We start from the raw sequence: 23,714 nt of genomic DNA on the forward strand, positions 1-23,714 counted from the left end.
CGGTGAGGGGGAGGGGGACAAGGCGGAGCTGATGGACGGTGCTGACTTCGCTCGGCTGCGGCCCAGGTGGCCGGCTTCGGCTCCCTCTGACTCACTTCTAACCAGTCTGCCGTGTGGACACTCCTCGTGCCCAGTCTCTTCCTAGTCCTGTTCCGAGACAACGCTTGCTCTTATTTCAGTCTTTCTGCGGTTTTACATTTCTGCCCACTTACATTGTTTTACATTATTCTAGTTTTCACTTGATAATGGTTTCCCTTTTCCTGCTCTTACATCTTGCCGCTCATCAGGCTCTAACTGGTACCAACTCCCTGAAGGATTCCTTGGCCATAGTTTGCTTCAAAAATCAAGGTAAAGGGCGCTGACCCCCTAGGATGAGACCAACACAATTCCATCTAACAAGTGTCAGGATGAAAAGGGAGGAACCAGGGATCAATGCAGCTCCCGTGAGCTGGGCCCGCTGATGAAGAAGGCCCACAAAGGACAGAATCATCCGAACCAGGCACCGTCTCAGGAGCTGGAAGATGACGTGCATTGCCAACGCACCTAGGCAGTAGGGCTTCTCGCGCTTCCGGTGTCTCTCCCGGTCATACCGGTATCCCGGATAACAAGTGCACAGCACGCGCCCGAAGTTATCTGTGCACTGCTGTTCGCAGGGGGCCTCGGCACACACGTCATAATCTGAAAAAGAAAAGCGTGAGCTCGCACCAACGCAGTCATTCCCTAGACAGAGGTGGGTCGCCCACCCAGACTTCCTGGGTGCACTCTGCTCCGGGGGAACTGCGCCGTGTGAGTGGCTATGTTTAGAGGGGCACCGGCTCTCCAGATCGTGGGGTGCCTTCTAATACCTCGTGGGAAACACAGTGCTCAGCTCTGCAGTGGTTAGAAGCAGACGTCACTTGTAATTCCCTCCCAAGTCACCTCCTCATCCTTTGGTCTTTGTCACTTATCCAGGAGCAAAGTTGCTCTAGATGGCCAGGCTCTGAAACATCACCTGGACCCGTTCCCACCCCGGCCCTCCCCCTGCCTCCCACCACCCCAACTGTAGAGACAGGGAATTCCTTCCAGCTGGACACTAAAGAACGGCCAGCCCTGGTGATGGGCGCTGGCGTTGGGTAAGGTCGAACAGCTACAGACCACGTTTTAGCCCTGTGTCTGTGCAAACTTGGGTGGATGGTCTGTTACTTATAAAGACTTAGAGCATCTCCTCCTCTCAGTCCTTATGAGCTGACATTCAACAAGCCTCTGAAGGGACTTTGGCTCTAAGTCAGGGGCTCAGGCTGAACGTTTACTTGCCGACTAGATCCAGCATCTCATTAATCATTGCGCTATCTTCCCCAGGTGCTGACAGACAAACTATCCTCGGACAAGACGTGGTCCTGGCTTTGCTCTGCTGCATATGAAGGTGGAGTGATGGGCTGTCAGCCTCTGATGTGGGCAGAGTGGGTGTGACAAAGCTTATGCCATTCTCATGAAAACCTGGAAAGCTGCCCTTGCTAAATCCTTCTGTGATTCCAGGCTTGCTTGGCCGGCGTGTGTCCCTGGTCAAATGTGTTCTCCTAAACTAAGCATCACCTCTAGGCATCAATGTCCTATGCTCTATACTTTTGCTGCTCATGGGCCCAGACCCAATTATTGAATGCCTACTCTGGGCCAGGCCCTATTCTTGGAGGATGTCACATTAAGGTGAAGAGTACAGGTTCTGGAGCCAACCCTCCCAGCTCTGCCACTATGTTTGTGATTGTGAGTTGAGTGTCATTTCCTTACCTGTAAAGTAGGGAAATAATAATATTTACTTCACGGTGTGCTTTTATGAAGATTACATTGGGCGATGCATTAAGCACAGTGGTCGACACACAGTAACAGCTTTACCTTTTCATCTGCTTCTTCTATTACTTACTCTAACGCTTGTCTGGGTATCTGACATGGACTGTGTCCCCTGGAGTAACCGACACCACTCTCTTCCTATAGTCCATGCTCAACTAGTAACTGTTGAACCAGAACAAATCAGATCACTCTGTCACTTGGCCAATCAAGATAACGTAGCAGGGGGTGGTAAAACATATCCGAAAGGTGGCTTTGCAGGCCTGTGTTGCAATTACTCAATTCTACTGTTGTAGGGCAAAAGCAGCCATAAACAACTCTTAAGGAAATGGGTATGGCTGGGTTTCAATAAAACTTTATTTACAAAACAGGCAGTGGGCCAACAGGCATAGGTTGCTGACTTTTGACTTAAAGCAACAAATATGAGGCCACAACGCTTTTTAAAATGTAGTGCCTACTCATTTAGTTAGCTTATATTTGTTTAGAAATTCCAGGAGTATCCTTTTCCTATCTGTGATGGATAATCTTACGTGTTCAGCTTGGCTAGGCCGCACTACCTCGCTATTTGGCCAAACATCATTCTAGATGTTTCTCCTACTTTTTAGATGAGAACCGCATTTAAATCCGTACAGTTTGAGTAAAGCAGATTACCCTCCATAAAGTTGGTGACCTCATCCAATCAGTTGAAGGCCTTTCTAGAAACAAGACGGACCTCCCCTGCTGAAGTGAGAATTCTGGTAGCAGATGGCTCTTGGACTCAAATTCTAACGCTGTCCTTGGACTCCCGTCTGCCAGCCTACTCTGCAGATTTTGGACTTGCCAGCCTCCATGCTCTTGTAAATCCATTCCTTAAAATAAATCTACGAATCCTAACGAATACGCCATCTTTTCTGAGATCCTACATTTATACTTTGCATTCTTGAGCAGCGAAAACCTTTATGACAGCTTTAGTAAAAGACAAACACTGACTTATCCTCACAGATTAAGATAAATGAACTTTTAAAAGTGTTCCAGGAGAAGCAGTAGAGCAGAGAGTTAGTTATTTACGGCAAAGCGGCTTTCAGCTCTTGAGACCACTTTGCTTGGAATACTCAGTTCTAGGTTCCATTAATCAAAGGTGCTGTAGTCCCACTTTAGGGTGAGGGAGGCTAGTTTTAGGTCTAGATGTTTGAAACCACAATATCCAACACTTAAAGGAACTCTAAATATGTGGTATCCATGTAATATATTTTTAATTAGTGTGGGCAAGGTCTTTAGCTGGGATCTAAAATTGATTGTCCTACATTAATTTTCTTTCAGTATCTACACCAAATTGAAATATAAAAGACACAGCTGGTGACTGAGAAAAGCTGGCTTATAAAAGAATGCAATTATTTTGACCTTTGTGGTTTTCTCCACAAACCTCTAACCAATGGAATTGGCCGGCAGTGACAAATTCAGCCTTGGAGAGAGACCCATGGCCCCATAAACCATCATGTGCGAAGTGATTTCCTACCCAATCTTCCTAAAGCAGCTTCCTCAGAGGTCACAGCTATTTAATGAACTCTGTCATCCTTCCACCGAAGACAGCAATCAACAGAGAGATCCATTTATTTCTAACTGATAAAGGCGCTGCTCACTGAGATGATGCCACACGGATTAGCTTGGCTGGGCTCGGATCCTTGGTAGAGACCTGGCTTCTTGGGTAATGGAGAAGAAAACTATTTTGCATTACCACCTACCTCTCTGCGCCTGGGCGCAAACTAACCTCATGCTCTACAAACACTTGGTGTTTCCTGTGTCAGGGCTGGCTCTCTCTGCCCCTTTCTTCCTGCCGCTCGTCTAAGTCCTGGGCAGCCTTCCTCGAGCCAGCTCGAGTCTCCTCTCCTTCCCGAGGCCACTCTGGCCATGTTGATCCTGCGTGCTGTGTGCTCGCTCTGCTTCCTTATTACACTGGAGGCTTCTACTGCACAAACTCCAGGCAATAACAGTAACCAATTGTCAAGCGCTTATTAACAGTCGGCCTCTGTTCTAAGCACTTGACATTGGTTAATATTCTTAAAACAACCATGTAACGACTAATACTTTCCTGAAAAAACTAAAAGGCATTAGCTAGTAGGACGTGTGTTATGGACTGAATGTTCGTGTCCTCCCGAGAGTCATATGCTGAGGTCCTAACCCCCAATGTGATAGTGTTAGAAGGCGGTACTTTGGGGGGTGATTTGGTCATGAGGGTGGAGCCCTCAGGAATGGTATGAGTCCTCTTATAACAGGGACCCCTGAGGGCGCCCTTGCATCACGTGAGGACATGGCAAGAGGATGGTTGCCTAGGAGCCAGGAAGCCCTCACCGGAGACTGAATCTTTCACACCTCGATCCTGAACTTCCCGGCCTTCACGGCTATGAGAAATAAATGTCTGTTGTTTCAGACACTCTGTCTATGGTATTTTTGTTACAGCCATCTGAATGAGCTAAGCCAACAGAGAACCGTGATTAAAATCCAGATCTCTCTGATTCTTCACTGTCCAGATCCTGTCTACCTCACTCAAGGGCGTGCACCTTGAGGGCTGGGTCCCTGTCTTACATCTCTCTGTCTCTCCACTGCTGGGCTGCACACGGTGTCTGCTGAGGGTCATGTAAAGGGGCTTCAAGTTCAACATATGCAAAGCTGGTGGAGAAGATGGGGAGGGTGGTCATGTTCTAACTGTGTATAAAAAGCTGGTTAGACACTCAATGTATGTAATGCACGTACACGAGTTGTGTAATGATTTAGATAGAGCGTGCAACACGTAACCAAACTGGCATTAGAAGAACTTACTGTCAAAAAGAAATATAGAAATTACGTACACACATATATTCACTGATAACACACATACATTCCATGTACATCTGAACTTTATAAACGTCTAATGATTAGTCATGAATAAAGTGGGAAGACATAATCTTTTATATTACATACCTTCTGGGATGCATTGTCCAAGAACGAATTTATACCCTTTGCAGCACTTTTTCCTAAGGGACAAAGAAAGAAAAACGCATTTTAAATGTGATATGTTAGATTAAAAAATATAATTCTTTTCAGTTATTGGCTTTGAATGAAGTGACTTGTGCTCAAGGAAAACTGAAGCATAAAGGAAAGTAAGGGTGCGATACATCTAAGGGAATCTAAGGTAAAAAAATATATAAATATTGTCAATACCACATGACCACATCTTTCAATGGCGGCCGTCCTCTCCACCACATGGCATCGGAAATCAATCCTTTGAATCCTAAGACGTGAATTAACTCAGATTTTAAGATACTCAGATAATTAGAGATCTATAAAAATCTAAGTATAAAAAGGACTTTTGAGGCTGACCTGACCCCTCATCCTGCAGACCGAAGATTCATATGACTTGCTACTTATAATAACAATTAGCTGAGTATAATAATTGGATAATATTAACATGATGATTGCTAATTATAAGACTCCCACACATTCTAACTCCCATTCTAGTACTTTTTTTATGCCTGTACCACATAAGACACTAAAAGGTACCTAAATTATCTAAGGTTAAAAAACAGCAAGCAGGCAATTACTAACATAAGTATGCAAGACTTAACATCTCTGCCCGAGGTAGAGAAATGGTGCCGCCTGCTCCAAATGTAAATCTTCACTGGAAAGAATACATCTCTGGAGCATGAGCTGCTAACAGGCTATTCCCTCCGCAAACACGAGGACACACTTCGGACAAAACAATCAAACAAGCAACTACCTGAAGGTTCTGGAGAGTATATCAAAGTGACGGAAAGTGAAATTCAAAGTGAAATTCTGAACAACGGGCCAACATGCCATTATTATTATTATTATTATTATTATTATTATTATTATAAATAATCAAGGGTGGGGGACTAAAGCAATTTCCTACCTTTGTCAAATGGTCGGAACCTTCAACCAGGTTAGACAAGGCCTTTTGTCTAAGAAGAATCTGATTCACTTGAATGTATTTTTCCTATCACATTCTAGTGAAAAATAATTTAACAGCATTATTTTCTACCTTTGCAAATTAGCATCATTTACCTACTTCGTGGGTCAAATCCATTTTTGTGGATCGATCTGCTAGGTGGATTACCACCTGCTGGGGGAAGGAGAAATGCCAGCGATCTCTCCCTGAAACTTATAAAATTTATAAAAATTTTATTAAATCCATCACTTATAAATTTTACATAAAATTGATTAAAAATGTACACAACTTGTAAACCTCACATCCTGTAGAAGATTCTGAGGCTCAGTCCAGTACAACAACAGTACTTCCTTCCTCCCTGCAGCACATCTCACGTAAGGTCCAGCTGTGGTAGATCATCTTGCTTCAAGAGCATGACAAGGGGACTTCCATTATAAAAAACAAGTGGCGTTTGGGATGCTCCTGAAGCAGACTTGAGGGAAACAGCTTAGGGTCCCCCTGCCCTGCTCTCAAAGGACACATTTGCCTACTGTACTTTTCCACTCGTTATAGACTATTTTGGATCTTTCTTCAGCATAGTTTATGTTAGAATGACGTGTGTGTGTATATATTTAAATGTGTATGCATATATATAAATAAAATGTACTGATATGAATGATGTGTGGCGATATCCCGAGTTCTCCCATTAGACGTAATTTTAACATCACCAATTGAATTATAATTTTACACGACAAAAGGAGCCCACGGGGCATAAATTTATGATAATTACTACTTCCAACAGAGGTCGAGGATCTAACTTTATATTCCATGACTTAAACTCTGCCCAGTTTTCCACGGCTTAAGAAAATTCCAGTTCCTAACAACCAAAAAGAAAACTGGCTTAATAGACTATTCATTACAATTTTATGGTTATTACTTACTGTACTACTTGAAGCTGTCCGACAGAAAACCGTAAGAGGTAAAGCAGTGCACTAGACAGTCTGAAACGCGAGTGATTCATGAGAAAGTTGGATGGAGGGGAAAAACATGTGTTTTTGATACATCTCAAGTATCACCGCATTGAAACATATGGATCTATTTGGCCGTTTTATTTAACGGCGCAGCTAAGGTAGAGCCTCTGAGATGTTTGATGGCGTTTTACAGTTCATGGAAATGGATACGAGTCTTACAACCTCTTTCTACATCCAAGACATTAAACTTGACCTTCGTGAGCATTTCAAGGGTTTGGGGTTGCCCATGCGGTGAAGCCAAAAGTAACCTGTCAATTTGCCTTTTTATGAAATTAAGTGATCATGCGGTGATTTTATGTGCTTTCAAAAGGCTACAGAGCTCTGTCAGAAGCGGATCTGAGCTTCGGGATGGGCACGCTTCATTTCAACACCAGCTCAGCTAAGAATTAGCTTGCCCTTGGCTGTTTTTCCTGAATGGCAGAAGTAAAGCCATGTCCCTGTTCAAGAGAAGGAGGTTTGAGATTTCACTGTGCTCTCCACTATTCCTGGGGATACAGCATTACTCTGCATGTTAAACATCCATCAATCATAAATCACCATTTAAAATAAACAGTGAAATATTCTGAAGAATAAGAAAGCAAACACTGGCCGCACATGTTCTACTGGTTCAACGATTACTTAAAACATAATTTATGTGCGATGAAGTTGAGACGGCCAAAGTGAAATCTCCTCCTCGTGATGCAGGCACTTGTTAGACGCAGCTACATACGCGGCTGTGTGGTTTTTATCTTTAAGAAAAACAAACTAAGATGGGGAAAGCTCTCGTGGGTTCTGGGGAGGCCAGCCTTCTTAATACGCCTCACGTGTCATAGCTTGGTTTTCCAAATGCAAATGCTTTTCTCATTTTTTTTTTGGCGAGGGGAAGTGGTGATTAGATTGTTGTTACACAGGAAGGGCGGCATCTGGTAATCAGGACAGTCTGTGGAGGTTTCCCCTGGGTGCCTCTGAGTCGTAAGAGACATAAAAAAATCATAAATTTTTTATTACAGCCCGAATCTGTCCAGCCCGAAATATATCCCACCGACCAATGTGTGTGAGAGCTTTTAGAAGGAAAAACTGAATCGAGAAATGAAGATAATAAAGAAGCCATCATTCGACTGTCTGCTGTTATCAGGGTCTAGAAAAGAATTTAAAAAAACAACTGCCAAAAGTATTAGAGAACCAGAAGGGACTCGAAAGGTCAAGTGAGTTAGTAGGCAAGAAATATTTCAACACTTGCTCCAACTGGACAGTAAATTTTCCTAAGATTTACTTGAAGTTTCCTTTGCATAAATGCCTAGACATGCACCAAATGTATCAGATTTTTTTTTTTTTAAATGAGAGAAAAAAACTACACCTTTTAGGGTTCTTGGTGCCAAGCTACATGCAGTGGATAGAGCAATGGCTGGGTGGTCAAGCAAATCCGGTTTACAATTCTGGCTCTGTCATTCGAAGAGCTCAGGGTGCAGCCTGGGCTGATTTCTTAAAACTGCTGAGCTTTAGACTCCTCGTGGATAAAACATGACACTTCTTTTATAGGATCATCGCTAGGATCACAGGTGACACAGGTGTCTCACGGGGCCTCGTTTAGGGTCAGAACCACATTTTAGCTGCTGCTTTCTGAACATGGCTAGGAAACAACAACTCTTCCCAGATGCATGAGACGTCGTAAGACTCATCTCTTTCTTCCACTTCTTACTGAATGGCAGAGGTCACCTCCGAAAACAAGAGAGATCGAGAGGGAAGGGAAAAAAACTTTTGATTTTCAAGAAGATGGAAAATATTTTTGTCCTCTTCTTCTTCCCCAAATTGATCCCAAATAATGAGAACATGAAATAAAAATGCAAACTCATATCCCTGGATTTAGGAGAACTCTCTGACTCTGGACATGGCCTGTGGATGGAAGGATGAGACGTGATCTTGTAGAGTGAAGTCACTTCGAACCTAAGTGTCTCCATAGCAGATCATCATGGAGCAGCGGACCAACCGACTTGGCAGAAGCTCAGCAAGGCTTAGATTCGAGACACCAAGTATTGAGGAGAGTGGAGGCCAAGAAGACAGCAGGATGATCTGAAAGTTGGGTGAGACGTTGGACTTCTAGTTCCCTCCCCAACCCTGATCCCTTAGCCAGGTACCCTTTGCCTACCACTGCGAGAGGCACAGGTATATTCTTTTGGAAAACTGTACCCGAGAAGCTGAAGGCTGGAACACTGAGCCAGAGAACCGAGTGGAACCTGCCCATGAGTAGATGACCCTGCCTGGGCTAAACAGAGTTCCAAACATTTTCAAAGAACTCCTTCGATGTAATATTTCATTCCAAAACAATCAAGCCCTGCTGGTGACGGCTTCTGAAGGCAAACTGACAACAGCTTCCTCACATTGTCAACTAGTCGGTCCCAAAGAAGGAGATGAGACTGGTGATCCGGAGAGTCTAATTTGCCTAATGTATTTTCACCATTTCAACCACACTGTGACGTGCCTGAGAAGGGAGTCCGTAAGAAACTTTTGCCAGGAAGAGTAGAGAAGAGGAATTCCTCAGGGCTATTATAGTAGGGGCCCAAGGATCTAAAAGTGGTCCTGACTTTCTCTGTAAAGCTCCTTAGAGTGAGGGCGACTTCCTCTCTCCCTTATGCCCTCTTCCTTGCCAGAACCTTATGGAGCTTTGCATGACTTCGTGTCAACTACTGGAATTCCTTCTGCACTAAATGCCTGAGAACAGAACCCAATAAAATGACTCATCTCCCATGCAGGGATGCTTGGTTCAGCCCTTTAACCACAATGTGCTCCCCTTAGGTAAATGGAATGATATGTTTACTACAGCAATCAGTAAACCAGAAACCAAAACAAAACCTGCCCATTTTTTCATCTACATTCAAGCTTGTTACTGCCAAATCAATGATGATATCAAGAGAATCGTAAGGAGCATATTAGTATGACTTGCTCTAATATGCACTATTACTGATGGTCAAGATCGAATGATGGGAACAGTACGGTGGTTCCTAAAAGAATTAAACGGAGTCAGCGCGGGATCCAGCAATTCCACTTCTAGGTATATATCTACAAGAACTGAAAGAAGACTGGAACAGATATTGGTTCATAGCAGTATCTCTCACAATAGTTAAAAGGTAGGGACAACCCAAATGCCCATCATCACATGACTGGAGAAACAAAACATGCTAGGTACATACCAGAGAATATTATTCAGCTTTAAACAAGAAGGAAATTCTGACAGAGGCTCCACTATGGATACACTGAAAACATCATACTAAATGAAATAACACGAAAGGACAAATATTGTGCCATTCCACTTATGCGAGGTACCCAGAGGGGTCGAATTCACAGAGACAGAAAGGAGCGTGGTGGTTGCCAGGGCCGGGTGCCAGCTGCCGTTGAATGGTGTAGACTTTCCGTCTGGGAAGATGAAAACGTTCCGGAGATGAATGGTGGTGATAGTTGCACAAAAATGTGCATGTACTTAACGCCACTAACTATGTATCTAGAAATGGTTAAAACGGTCGATTTCATGTTATGTGCATTTCGCCACAAAAACGCTAGAAGGTCAGAGGAGGAAAGTCACTGTCGAAGCCATTCTTCTAACCATTAACTCTCTGCTCATGGTGTCATCTGGGGTTTAGCTGTGCGAAGGACGGAAAAAGTAGTGTGTGGTTATTCTCAGACTGCGCTAAGGTCACGAGCAGAAGGTATTTATCCCTACAAGGCTGCATGTGGTAAATAACTTATTCAACAAACATTCATATTGTGTCTACCCAAAAGGCAGAAGGGCTGGGAGTTAAGGCCCTTGGCCTTGGGCATGGATCTCCTGGGATTGAATCCAGGCCTCTGCTGCCTTCCAGCTGTGGGACCACAGACAAGCCACTGAACTTCCTCAACCTTGATTTCTTCATCTGCAAAATGGGAGAGTAACAGCACCCTCCTCACTGTCGTGGAGCGAGGGTTCGCTGACTTCAGATGCGCAGAGCTTGGTACTATTATGCTGGCAAACATTAAGTCCAATGGAAAATGCAGACAGAAACGCGCTGTTTTTCCTGCGTGTCCCCCCCTCTGGCACCCACCCTCAGGGACCCTGCAGTGTTGCAGAGGAGAAAGCGTCAGGAAGTCCGCAGCTGGCCAGTCTGACTCCCCACCGTCTTGGCTGTGAGAAGCAGCCAGCGCTCACTGACAGCAATAGAAGGGTCGGTATCTGGGCCATATTTGTTTCCACGCTGACGCCTGCTCAGAGATGATTCTATCAACAGCAGGAAAAGCGAAACCCTGAAGCATTCCACCTCCCTCCCTCTGATCAACACGGTATCCGCTCTCTCCAAGATGAAATGCACATGACTGGATCTCTGTTTACTCAAAGCCGGCCCAGGAGCACTTGGGCGGAGCCGACCGCAGCCAGCTGGCTGCAGGCCAGAGACACACACAGTCACCTTTGCTCGGTGTTTCCGCCAGCGCCTCCCTAGCTCCCTGGCATGCGCTGCTCCTCAGACTCAGGCCGCGGAAGCCCGGCGGGTTCCAGGGACGAGGACCGGGCACAGATTAACTGCCTCTGCTCCAGCCCTCGCACGTTTCCCCTCCCGCCTCGCCTCCCAAATGAGTTTTCTACCTTGTCGACCCCCCGTTTTCTTGTTTGCTGGCTGCCTTTTCCCTGATTCAGATGAGACGTCGATCATTTCTGGGACATAAAAAAATAAGTCGTAATAAATTGAAAAAAGTAGTTTTGTGGTATCCTTGTAAAAAAAAAAGAACAAAATTGTACCTATGTATGTACTTATATATACATAGGTAGTGAGATATTTTTACATAAACAAATAAAGGTTAGGTCGGCTATTCCTGCTTCTCTTTGTGTGGGTGAGTGAAAGGCGATCCTTGTGCTTCGTTTGTTTCTTTGTTTTTTTGTTTTTGTTTTTTCCTGTAATGAGCAAGTACTGATTTTGTAGTAAGAGAAATCAAGGGAATGAAGGGATCTTTAGGGATTTTCCAGGTGTTCTGGTACATTTCTAGTGCCATCAGTTTCGGACACTCTGGCTTTGACAGTGGGTTAGGGAGCAAAGCTCGTAAACGCACTGACGCCAGCGCCCGACCTGAAACCGAGGCTTCGCCTTTCGGGCCGACTCGACCACCTGGGTCTCAACCAAACTGCTTTGGACCAGGCCACCTGGAACTGAAATGTGGTCTTTATTAAGAAATTGCTCTAGGGATTACGCGTATCATTTAACGGAATGTTTACTCTTACTTTCTTCACCTCAAATAATTAGTTCGAGGTTTGCCTTAGAGAGAATTTTAATGGGCCAATTATCCCCATTTGTGAGACACGTTTAAACCTATGAATCTCTACTCACATGTATTCTCGTGGCTGCTCATTTGCAGGAGCACCGACAGCTGTGAACTGTGCCTTACTCTGCGAGTCATCATCCAAGGACCGTGTGGAGATATCGTGGGACCCAAAGCCCTTGTGCTTTATTTTTAGTCTAACTTTAACTTTCTAAGCATCTAGGAACACCCGAGTGGTTATTAATACGATGCTGCAGTGGCATTCATCAATAAAATCATATCTTCCAGCATTTACTTATTCACCATAAATTGACTGGCGCGAGTCATCCGCGGTGCTCACCAAGCGTTCCTGAAAGTTTCCTGGCTTCTCTGCCTTCTCCCACCACCTAGAGCTTTCTCTGCAGCTCAGCCATCATCAGCTCACGACTCTCTTTTCTTCAAAGGGTGGATCCAGCAGCAGGATTTTAACTCTCCCCTCTCTGCTTAGGACCCCTGAACTGCAAAGTTAATTCCCTTCCTTTTGCTTGCCTGTATCTTCTAAGTTCTCTATAATTATCAAGTATGTTTGTAATGAGAACAGTTGTATTTTAAAATAAAAAATTGATTTCTCACTGCCAAGGTATTACAGGATAGCATCCTTGATGGAGCCAGAGCTTAGAGGCAAAAAATCCACAAACCTGTTTTTAAATATTGTATTCTATTTTTTTTTTTCCTGGTAGAAGCTCCACATTATCCACAATAGCCGTCTTCTAGAACTTTGCTGTGGCAAAGGTTGCTGTTTTCCTAACTCTCTTTTCTCTTTTTTTCTTGCAGTTACCAAAACACAAATTATATGAGTACATAAGCACCTGGAATAAAAGAAATGCTTCCCGGCCCCTTGTGCTACCAGGTATGGCCTTGTAAATAAACCCAGGCAATGGGATGTAAATGACCGTGACATGTGCAACTTTAGGGTGCCACCCCTAAGTGGAAGGGGCACATCCTCCCACTGTTCACCTTCCCGTGAGTGGGAGTGTGGACGAGGTGGTGGTGAGCCATCTGGGACAATGAGATCAGCATCTTAGCCATGGGTGGGTCAGCACACAAGGACCTGAGTCATGATGCTATCCAGTCACCACATGAGCTACAGACACCTGACAGTTTTGTGTAAGAGAAACAAACTCCGATCCCGTTTATTAGACAGGAGTCTAATAAATCCCCACAGCTAAAATAACGGAAGGAAATGAATTCACGGGAGGAGGGCTACTTAAATCCAAGGTTAGTAAGCCAAAAGGGGCCTGGAGAAGACGTGGCCTTTCATTTTGCTCCAGTAACAAGTGTGCATGGAGCCCTTGAGCCTTATAAAGTACTGACCCTTGAGGTGTGAATGTCTGCAGACTTCTCCGTGAATTACCCGAAGCTGAAGACCTCTGCGCTTTGACAGGGCTTTGGTCCTCCTCTCTGCACAGCGGGCAGACTTTCGTTAGCGTTCCGCCCCCTTTCCTTCACTTCACCATGGAAACGAGGCATTTCCAGAGGGATTCGGTGCAAGGACACAGAAATACAACTCACTGATTCGGATTTTTGTCCACAGGTCAGTCATTTGGCACCTAAATGAAGAAGTCTTAAAGCAGAGAGTTTTACTTGTAATGACAGAAGGGACCTGATCTGAGATTGTCTTTCTTAGGTTAATTAATCATGATGTGACATATCCCATTCCTCACATGCATAAAACTCTTATGGAAAACAAAATACGATTGACCTTAATTCAGGGCTAAGTCACTGGAGCGAGAAATTCATACAACACCGAAGTGGGATTTCTACCTCCAAATCATTTACAGATGAGAACAGAAATCTTGTATTTGTTTTAGATACCGAACTATATAAATAATAATTCTACATCAAGTAAAAAATTCAACTCAGATTAGTTAAGAACTGGAAGCATTAAGTTTGACTTAATCCAACCAGCACTTAATTGAAAGCTTGCTCTATGCTGAGCCAACCATTTTCCACGGATTGTTTAATTCTCATAACCACCCTTTTTTTTTTTTACATATGGGAAAACTGAAGCACAGAACAGTTAAGTAACTTGTTCAAATTAGTAGCTAAACTGGACAAATTAGTCCCAGGCTGCAGGACTCCAGAGGCTACCTCTTCCCTGAGCTGGGTGTTATAGAAAATATGGAAATGATTAAGATTTGAATTTGGTCACTGAAGACAATCAATATGAAAGAAATATACATACACAGCCATAAATGACATGAGACAGAGCATTAAAAGCATCCTAACACTGGTTATAATGTGTTCTTCCAATACAGAGGGAGAGTATTAACTTAATTTCAGGGGCTACAAAAATTGTGGCTCCTTGGAGTTGCTCCTGCCCCAGAAAACCTATCAGGCCCTATATAAAGCAGCCCTTACCTCCCTACCGACCAGTCTTGATACTCTAGCTTGGCTCCACATCTGGTTTCCATGTCTGGTAGTCTCAGCTTCCCTCTGGGGAAAAATTCCCCATTCGTAGTTCAGGGTATACTTAGACAACCTTTAGGATGTGTCTCTCAAGCCTGAATCTTATTTAATCTGTAGCTCAGAGAGCCACATATCAGCCCAGAGGGGAGGCTGGAAAGAAGACTATGGACAGAGTGGTTAAAATGGCTACTGAAATATTTCAGGCAAGAGATTAAGTGAGTCCAAAACAGGGTACTGAGAACTGAAAAATGAAGACAGATTTTAAAGACATTTTGGAGGCAGAATCTGTAGGATTTCTTCACACACTGGATGTAGAGAATAACAGAAAAATCCAAGACCAGAGATTTATTTTAGTGGACCTGCCTAGCGGATGAGGTCACCCTTAACTAATGCAGATGGAATTGGAAAAGAACTAAGCACAAAAGATTTTTATTGCACAAATTTTGGGATGAGTAGAAGGTATTGATATTTTTGGTTTAGATATATCGTTTGGGATGTTTGAGGCTTTAGACAGCTCAAGAGCGAGCCAAGGATGGAGGTATGCTAGAGACAGCCTTCAGAGGGACAGGCGAAGAGGAGCATTGGATAACAACACCCGGGAAGGGCAGTAGCCAAGGACATGACTTGGGGAGACATCCTCCCGGAAGGTGGGCCGAGTAAGGAGGGCTAGTCAGAGAAGTGATACCGAAAGGTCAACAAACTGGCTCTGTGAGCTTGAGCACGTCACTGTCCTGCTCGGGGTCTCTGTTTCCTGCACCAGAAAAACAAGAGCCTTGGACTAGGGTGATCGTCAAGGCCTCTCCCAACTCAAAGCCTCTCTGGTCCTGAAGTGATGAGAATGTTCTATATCTTCGCTGTGGTGGTAATTACATGGGTGTGTATGTACTCGGCCAAAATTCAAACTGTAGAGTGGAAACTGAGGCATTTTATCAGATGTAAATTCTATTTCATCGAAGCTGATTTTAAGAAATCCCTTGACTCCAAGTAATTATCCATTTCATGTAAAACTACTAATGATAGTATGAAATATCCACTTATGAGTACTTTTTTCATCAGAGGAAAAGAAATACAGGTCAAGAAAAGCACACCCTCAATCCCCAGGGGGTGGAGAAAAAAGCCAAGAATTAGAAGAAACTGTTTTAAGAAATTATTCCCTGATCATTCAGACATTGGTATGAGTTAGCAGATGTCCCCAGAATGTTTCACAAACACATGGAAACCTATTGAGAACCTGTGGAGAGCTCTCAGGTGTGGCATGTACACAAGGACAGCCCCAGAGCCACAGAGAAACGATGAACAGCCGTGGCTCTCCTGGGACCTTCGGCTCACAGCTGGTGATGACCTTAGACAAATCTGATCAAGTGGAGTTTATCACATGTCACTCACTACACAGCTGAACTCAACAACAATGTCTACGGCGCAGGAATGAATGCTCTTGGTGCGAGGTATACTCACTTCTAAAACAACATAAGCTCCTTGATATCTGAAGCATCATTTAATTGGATGGGAAAGGCTGCCCACGTCTCTACACTGAGCCTACTTATGGGATTTATGTCATTTATCATGATTCCCTCCCCCCCTTAAAGTAACATCTGGTCCCTGACAACAAGGTATAATTCGGGGCTCTATGATAACGGTAGCTCTGTAGAAAATCTTACGGGTCACAGGTCACACACATCTCCACCACTGTATATGCCATGATCTGTCTCTGCTAACTGACTGTGGACACCATAGGGCAGGAATCAGATCTTAGTTTTCCTGAGCACCCAGACCAGTGCCTGAAAGATCACAAATACTTCACACATTTTGGCTGACTTGAACTTGGCCAGAACTCTCCTTGGGAAGAACCTGTCCAAGACACCATTTACCAGTACAAAGGGTATAGCTTTACCTTCTCTCTGTCTCTTTTTTTCTTTTATCGTTTCTGACCTCTTGTGGGCTTGTCTTCCTTCCCTTCTCCTTTGCTGTATTACAAGGTGCAGAAGGAATCAGGGACCGGCAGGTGTAACGACCAGACAATAAGGGGTGTGTGTAACCTAGTAATGTTTCTTGCATGAAATAATGATAAGCTGATTGCTTTTACCATTTTCTGCCTCCAAGGGCCAAAAATATGCAACTTTGCCTGGAGTACATAATATGTGCTCTGCTATTTGCGAGAAAGAACCGGGAGACTCAGGCAGTCCAGGTGAGTCGTCTAAGACTGTTCAGTGGTGTAGCTGGACCCCAAATCCAGGGGTTGTTTGGCAACTTGGCCACAATTTCTGAGCTAAGAAGTTGCTCCAGGACATTAATTTTGGATCCTTGCTGAGTGGCATCATAGGGCTCTCTGTTTGGTGGCCTGAATGAATCAAAACTGTTAACAAGTACAAAAATGCGGACATGCTGTATGGTACGTGGGATGGACAACTATTTTGAAGTCAGGCAGACTTGAGTTTGAAACTGACTACCACTTACTCGTGAACTGATGTAACTTATATGACAACTAACATTTTAGTTTCTTCTTCTGAAAAGTGCAATATCAATATATATGCTTTGTTAGCGTGATTTTAAACATGAAATGAACTGGATAAAGCACTTGTATAGTGCCTGTAGTACAGCAGATGCCCAATAAAGAGACACTGATAATGATTACGACAGCAACAGTAACAGTAGTTGTTGTAATGCTCTTCTTTTGCCTTGCTCTAATGAAGGGGTTAAAGTGTGTGTGTGTGTGTGCGCGCGTGCGCACGCGTATATATACACACACCCACATTTTATATGTTACTCCAATACATTTATAATTATATAATTATATATAATTAAATGTATTGGGGTAACATTGGTTGATAACATTACATAAATTCCAGGTGTACGACTTTATAATACGACTTCTGTATACTCTATTGCGTGCTCACCATCAGAAGTGTAGTCTTCTGTCCTGTTATAGGTATGATGAAGCACTGTGAAATACTAGAATGCCTGAAGATCAAACGGTACATTGTCTTATACTGAAGCGACAAATAATTGAATGCTGAATCTGGGCAAGTGACTGATATACGCCTGAGGAAATACAAAGAATTGTAAGAAATTGATACACTCACTGAGGAGAGAGAACATAAGAAATATTCAACCACAACATGAAAATACTTGAGATATCAAAAGGCACTCGGTCTATCAAAAATTATCAAAGGATACACAGACCCAGCCCAGCCCGGTCTAGGAATTCTTTCTGGAGCGGGATTCGAGATTTTGGATTTGGCTGAGATTTTCTAGACACAGAAGAAGATGGAAGGTGTCTCAGGGCATCAAGAGCATGAAGAGGTGTTGGTTACCTTAGAGTTAGGGATATAGCACTGTTTGGTTGTCATTATACGATAATAGATATCAGTGCCTTATTAACTAGAACCTCTAATGCCCAGGCAACCCTTGAACCAGAGATGTCCTATGGAAAACCGCTCAGCCACAGTTCTGACTAGGTGGACTGGATGGTCCTACTTGGTACCATGAGTCCATGATCCTGTCCCTCTAGGCTGAGAAGGCTGGAAGGGCACCTGAAGCAAGGGTGGCCAATCCAGCCACCTGCTCCAGGACAAACACCTGAGCTGGACCAATCACACACTCTTGTCCAAGGCTCTGCACTGACCAACGCCCAGCGAGGAGGCGACTCGCCATGCCAGTGCTGCCGAGTCCCCGGCAGTTGAGAAGGGTCTGAAGACATGACAATGAGCTGAATGTCAAGTGCGGGCAGGAAGCAGCATTGGCCAGACCCTGAGAGAAGCAGAGACTTCACAAGGGAGACGAGGGAGGGGGCACCCCCAGGGTCACCCCGTTTCCCAGGAGCTCCTCCATTCTAACTCCAGGTGTCCCAGCCTCAATTCCCTTCATTCTCGAGATTCGAGTGGCATTTCTGTTGTTTGCAACCAAGATCGTGTTCTCTTCCAGTGATCTCGGTAACGTATAAAAGATACAAGTTTTAGAAATAAGAGTATGAAGGGCTTTTGATTTGGGGGTTAACCACAGATAAGGTTTCCACGGTTGCTGTGTTTTAGCAAAAGCACAGATTTCTGTTTCATATAGAGAAGTCGCTCGTGGACGGTTAAATATAAATGTTTTTATTAGCCTTAGACACAGTCCTTATCACGCTAAGAATTGGATTCTGTCGATTACAGTTGAATATCCAGGTGTTTGGGGCATCGGTGAAGTATTTACTGGTGACCTTTAGAAAGAGTTGTAGCTTGAGTTTAAACAAGAAACCAGCTGTACCAGGCAGAGAAAAGTAAGCTGAGTGATAAAATGTGTTTTTCTAGCTATAAGGGAGATGCAAATCAAAACCACAAGATATCACATTAGAATGGCTATTATCGACAAGAACTAACAAGCACTGGAGAGGTTACGGAGAAAAAGGAACATTTATACACTGCTGGTGGGACTGCAAATTGGCACAGCCACTATGAAAAACAGTATGGAGGCTCCTCAAAATATTAAGAATAGAATTACTGTATGACTCAGTAATCCCTCTGCTAGCACCTACTTAAAATTTGGAAAACATTTATCCATAAAGATATATGCACCCCGATGTTCACTGCAGCATTATTCACGGTGGCCAAGATGTGGAGAGAACCAACGTGCCTTCCGACAGGTGGTTGGGTACAGAAGCTGTGGTACGTATAAAAAATGGAATATTGCTCCGCCAAAAGAAGGGATGAAATACTGCCATTTGCGACGACACGGATGGATCTCGAGAGGATCACACTGAGAGAGAGAAGTCACACGGAAAAAGACGAGAACCATCTAACTTCGCTCGTATGTGGGACATAAAACAGAAAGCAACAAACAAACGAACAAACAAAACAAACTCATCGGAGGGTGGGGGGAGGATGAACAGGATACAAGGGGTCAAATACACGGCAATGGAAGGACGCTAATCCCTGGGTGGTGAGCTCGCGCCGCAACACACAGACGATGTGCTGTGGACTTGTACACTCAACGCTTACGGAATGCCATTCATTAACCGATGTCGTGCCAACGAATTTAATTTTTTAAAAAAAGAAACATGTTTTATAAACGCGAGGTTGCTTTAAATGACACGAAGTTCCAGTGTCTTTGGCAACGTGGGCACGTGACTCGCCGGCGGAGCCTCGCTGCTCTGTGTCCTGTTTGGCTTTCCCTGGGGGCCGGTGTCCCCCTCCCGGCCGGGAGGAGCCCTTCCACTGGCCCCATCGGAGAGAAGTGATGAGGCCGATGAATAACGCACTTGTTCCACGCAGTCGACCGCTTTTCGCTGGTTACTGACCACCCCCCTCCTCCAGATATTTGAAATGCTTTCTGGTCTGGTCTCTTGATGCAATCTAAGGCCAAGTGGCTCTCAGAAGTTGGAGAGAGCAGTTTTTCTTCCCTAGCCCAGGTATGGCTTTTAAGACAAAGAGCAAATGGTGTCACATGATTGTGACACGTTACCTTGAAAACGTGCCATAGTGGCTTCGGGGCCATTTCCTCGTACATCCCAAAACACTGCTAGGAAGTTGAGGGACAGAGGATTCCTTTCATTTAGTTCTAGGGGACAGTAAAACAAGAGTCCACCGGGAAAGCTGGGCCTCCTAAGAAGACAGCACTATTTTAGGGCATCCACCGTGAAAAGGACGACGTTTGACCTGGAGGAATAACGCTTTAATAGAACTTAAGGCTCTGTAATGCAGTGGAGAGTCCAGATTTTGTGGGAGTGTGGCTTTTGTGCGAGGGAGGGGTTGGGGGTTGCTTTCTGAAGTCTCATAAGGACACTAGGTGAGCAGCTGGCTCCTCGGGCAGAGCAGTGACCAGCTGGGCCTGAGGTACCGCTTCGGCACTGGGGAGACTGGGACCCCTCTGGGGACTGAAGCGGTGCCGAGAGGGCGATGGTGGTGGGCGGGCAGGTGTAGACGAGATGGGTCGTCCAAAGGAGCCACAGCCGCTCTAGGGACCTCCCTTCGGGGCCAGCGTTTTCCCAGGGCAGGCACGTGCTATGGAATTAGGGGCCACTTCTAGATGGCCCAGTCCTACGAGGCTGGACTTAGCTCTAGCAGGGGCTTCCCTGCGTTAAGAGATAACTCCCAGGAGAGAGGGGCGAGCCTGTCCTGAGGCCCACGCAGACCACCCTCAGGTCCAAGGACGCCCCGTCGGAGCCGGCCTGAGCACAGCCCTACTCCACAACTGTGTTGATGCGCTGGATACTGGCCGGCTGGACCCAAAGCACAGTGCTTTCCCAGACACCCCGAAGTGCCAGTGACCCACTCTGGGAGACAACTACAGCGACACCCTTCCCACCCTTTGTGTATTTCCACCGTCACAGAGAAGGCAGCTCTGGCCGCAGCAGGGACCTTCAGAAATCCCGGTGCAGTGGGGAGGAAACCCCTCCGGTCCTGACTTACTGAAGTGTAACTAGTCTTCCTGCCTGACCCCAAACACATCTAACTCTTCGAGGTTCAGCTCCACTGCTGCCTCTTCCAAGAAGACTTCCTGAATCCCTCCCCCCTAGGAAGCGGTTTCTACTTCCTCTGAACATCCACACTCTCACTGTCTGGGTCTATCTCAGGATATCTGGAAGAAAAACAAAACAAAACAAAACAAAACAACAGTGATTCTAAACTCTGGCTGCATGCTAGACTCTACTATGAAGTTGTTTAAAAAAAAAATTATTTATGTTCAGGCCCAAATTCTAAATAATTTAATCAGAATCTCTGGAGCTGGAACCAGAGATTTGCTATTTTAAAAAAATCAGCCAGGATTGAGAAGCAGGGCCTTGAAACTTGACTCTGTCTTCTTTTCCCATCTAGCTCAGTGCTCCTGAGGGCAAGGCCCCAGCCTTGGGCGGCGCTGCCCCGAGCATCAGGCCCAGGCCTTGCCCAGAGCCAGCACTCATCACACGTCTGCTGAGTCCTACATCCTCACCTGGAACTCTAAACAACACCCCCAAGGGATATGGGGTATGTTTTGCTTCTTTTTGGTAAGGTATGAGTTTGTATGTGTGTCATGCTCTGATTCGGGCAACCCGAGAACATGGATTCCAAAGAAAATAAATTTTCCCATGTTAACATCCCAAGGGAGGCACAGGCTGTGTTGTTGATTATCTCCTGCTTTCAATTAGGAGCCTTCAGCCAGATTCCTCTGCGCGCCCCTGAGATTGTAAATGGCACACTCTCAAATTATTTATCAAAACAAAGGTGAGCCAGAGGGCAGCACCAAACACTCGCCCGGTGAACTTGAGCCCAGCTCCGAGCCCTTGGAATTCTCCAGCTTACATGACTTGGCTTTGTGGATCAAATTTCCTGAAGAAAAAAAAAAAAAAGAAAAGAAAAACGGGACACTAGACACGAGGCCATAAATTCCATTTCAGAAATGGAAGGCGTGCCAGAAAGGAGCGGCAAGGAAGGCGTGCTTGGCTGGCGGCGACTGTTGCTAGGCTGCCTGACTCAAACATCACAACTAACTGGCTGAGCCCCATCCAGTTCTGTGCTCTCCCATCAAAGGACGCACAGCATCCTGTATCACACCAATGGATGACAAATCCCCTTCCAAAGGAGAGAGCCCAACCAACAGCGCTCTGCAAATGTGAGTGGAGGAAAGGCCGCCTCTCACCTGGGAAGACAGGCTCCCTGCTCGCTGTCAGCAAGACAGGTGTTGTGACCTGTGGTTCGTGGGCTGGGTTCGTGCCTCCTCCCTGCCCTCTGAGGACCAGCCTGTGATGCACGTATGACTCAGCCTGCTGTACAGCTGGCAGCCATGGAGTAAGCGATAAGAACTACACAAATGGAAATCAAGTGACCCCCCCTTCACCTGCCGTAAAGTGTCAGCTGCAAGGAAGGAGTGATTTGGGGACAATGACCCAGCTAGAAATCAGGACACTTGGCTGTGGGAGTGGCAGCAGGAGTAGTAACAGCAGTTACTGTTTAATAAGCGCATACGATGTGCCCAGCCATCCTTGAACACCCTGGACCACAGTACTAGGTAGAGGCATGATCCTTACTTTACAGATCAGGACACTGAGGTCTAGAGAGGTTAAGCAACTGGTCCAGGTCTCACGACCAGTAAGTGACAGGGCTGGAATCTGTGCCCAAACCTCTCGACTCCAAAGCCTGGCTTCCTAACCATGCTGCTATATGACCTCCCTAGTCCCAGGACAAACGCTCAAAAACGGCCCTGGAATCCACCTCCATTCAGACCTCAAAACCTCTCCCCGTACCATTTCCGTAGCCTCTTCCTGCTTCCAATCTTGCCCTCATCCCGTCACGTGCAAATATTTAAAAGGAAATCTATTCTGTTACCCTACGTAAGAGTGTCTCTTGGCTCCCACTGCTGACAAGTCCAGTCCTTGGCAAAGCACGAGTGGCCCCTCTCCACCTTCTCAGTCTTTCCTCTGTCATTCCCCACTGTCATCCAGTTACTTGGAAGGTCCAGCTCAGGAGACCCCTCCGGTGAGACATTCTGTTTCCTCCTTTGGCTCTCATCTGTTTCCATGTTTGTCTTTCCACCCAAACCCTGGGCTCCTGGGAGACAATAGGCTGGCCTTGTTCGTCTTTGCCACTGCCCCGGGGTCTGACGAAGGGTTAAGTGCTAATATAGGCCGCAGAGCTGGCTCTCTCACTGACCCAAGGAACAGAATCTCAGAGTTGGAAAAAATAATGAGCAAAGGTCACTGAATTTTTGACAACCGACTCTATATGCATAGCGGGTCTCGGCATAAGCAATCTTAATTCCCGTGCTATAGTTTTATAGATTTTATTTATTTCTGGAATAACCACAAGAAATTAAATTTCTTAAAAAGTTAAATTCCAGCTAAAACATGTGTCCTTGACCGTTTAGCCTAGATGTATTCCATTTGAAAGTATTTTCCTTAGTAAAGGCTAGAGTAGTGGCTGGTCCTAGAATGTATACTTTTTTCTTTCTTAGCGCAAGTGCAATTTTCTTGATGAATTGAGTCTGGTTGACCACGACTGTCCTCACTTGTTTAAATAAAGAGCCAGTGCCTGGATTAAGTTGAGCAGCATATTAAATTGGGTGTGCCTTAGACGTAGGTCTTATGCCTTGGGGCCAGGCAGACTCAGCGGCAAATACTGTCGAGTGGTAACCTATTGGGGTCTGCAATGACTTCACTGTTTTCTCCCAGGGTCTGGAACTCAGCAATGCCCTGGCCACGCTTCAGGGTTTACTTGATCATTAGTTCCTCTTTGACTCTGTCCCTGGCTCTCTGAGCAGAGCGGGAAGTGATTTCCTCTCTCCTGAACGTCCACAACACTCGCCCTCTG

The 23,714-nt window shown here is 45.2% G+C and overlaps 1 protein-coding gene across 1 annotated transcript in view; it reads right to left on the bottom strand.

Moving 5' to 3' along the window:
* Positions 1-23,714, bottom strand: part of CCBE1 (collagen and calcium binding EGF domains 1) — a 181,389-nt gene that overhangs the window by 22,222 nt on the left and 135,453 nt on the right. Inside the window, exons 3-4 of the mRNA XM_016155718.2 lie at positions 4,759-4,811; positions 544-678 (exon numbers count right to left, since the gene is read on the bottom strand). Of these exons, the coding sequence (XP_016011204.2) occupies positions 544-678; positions 4,759-4,811 (188 nt within the window). The remainder of the gene's footprint in view (positions 1-543; positions 679-4,758; positions 4,812-23,714) is intronic.

The sequence above is a fragment of the Rousettus aegyptiacus genome, unplaced genomic scaffold (genome assembly GCF_014176215.1).
Source record: "Rousettus aegyptiacus isolate mRouAeg1 unplaced genomic scaffold, mRouAeg1.p scaffold_m13_p_12, whole genome shotgun sequence".
In the NCBI taxonomy this organism is placed as follows: domain Eukaryota; kingdom Metazoa; phylum Chordata; class Mammalia; order Chiroptera; family Pteropodidae; genus Rousettus; species Rousettus aegyptiacus.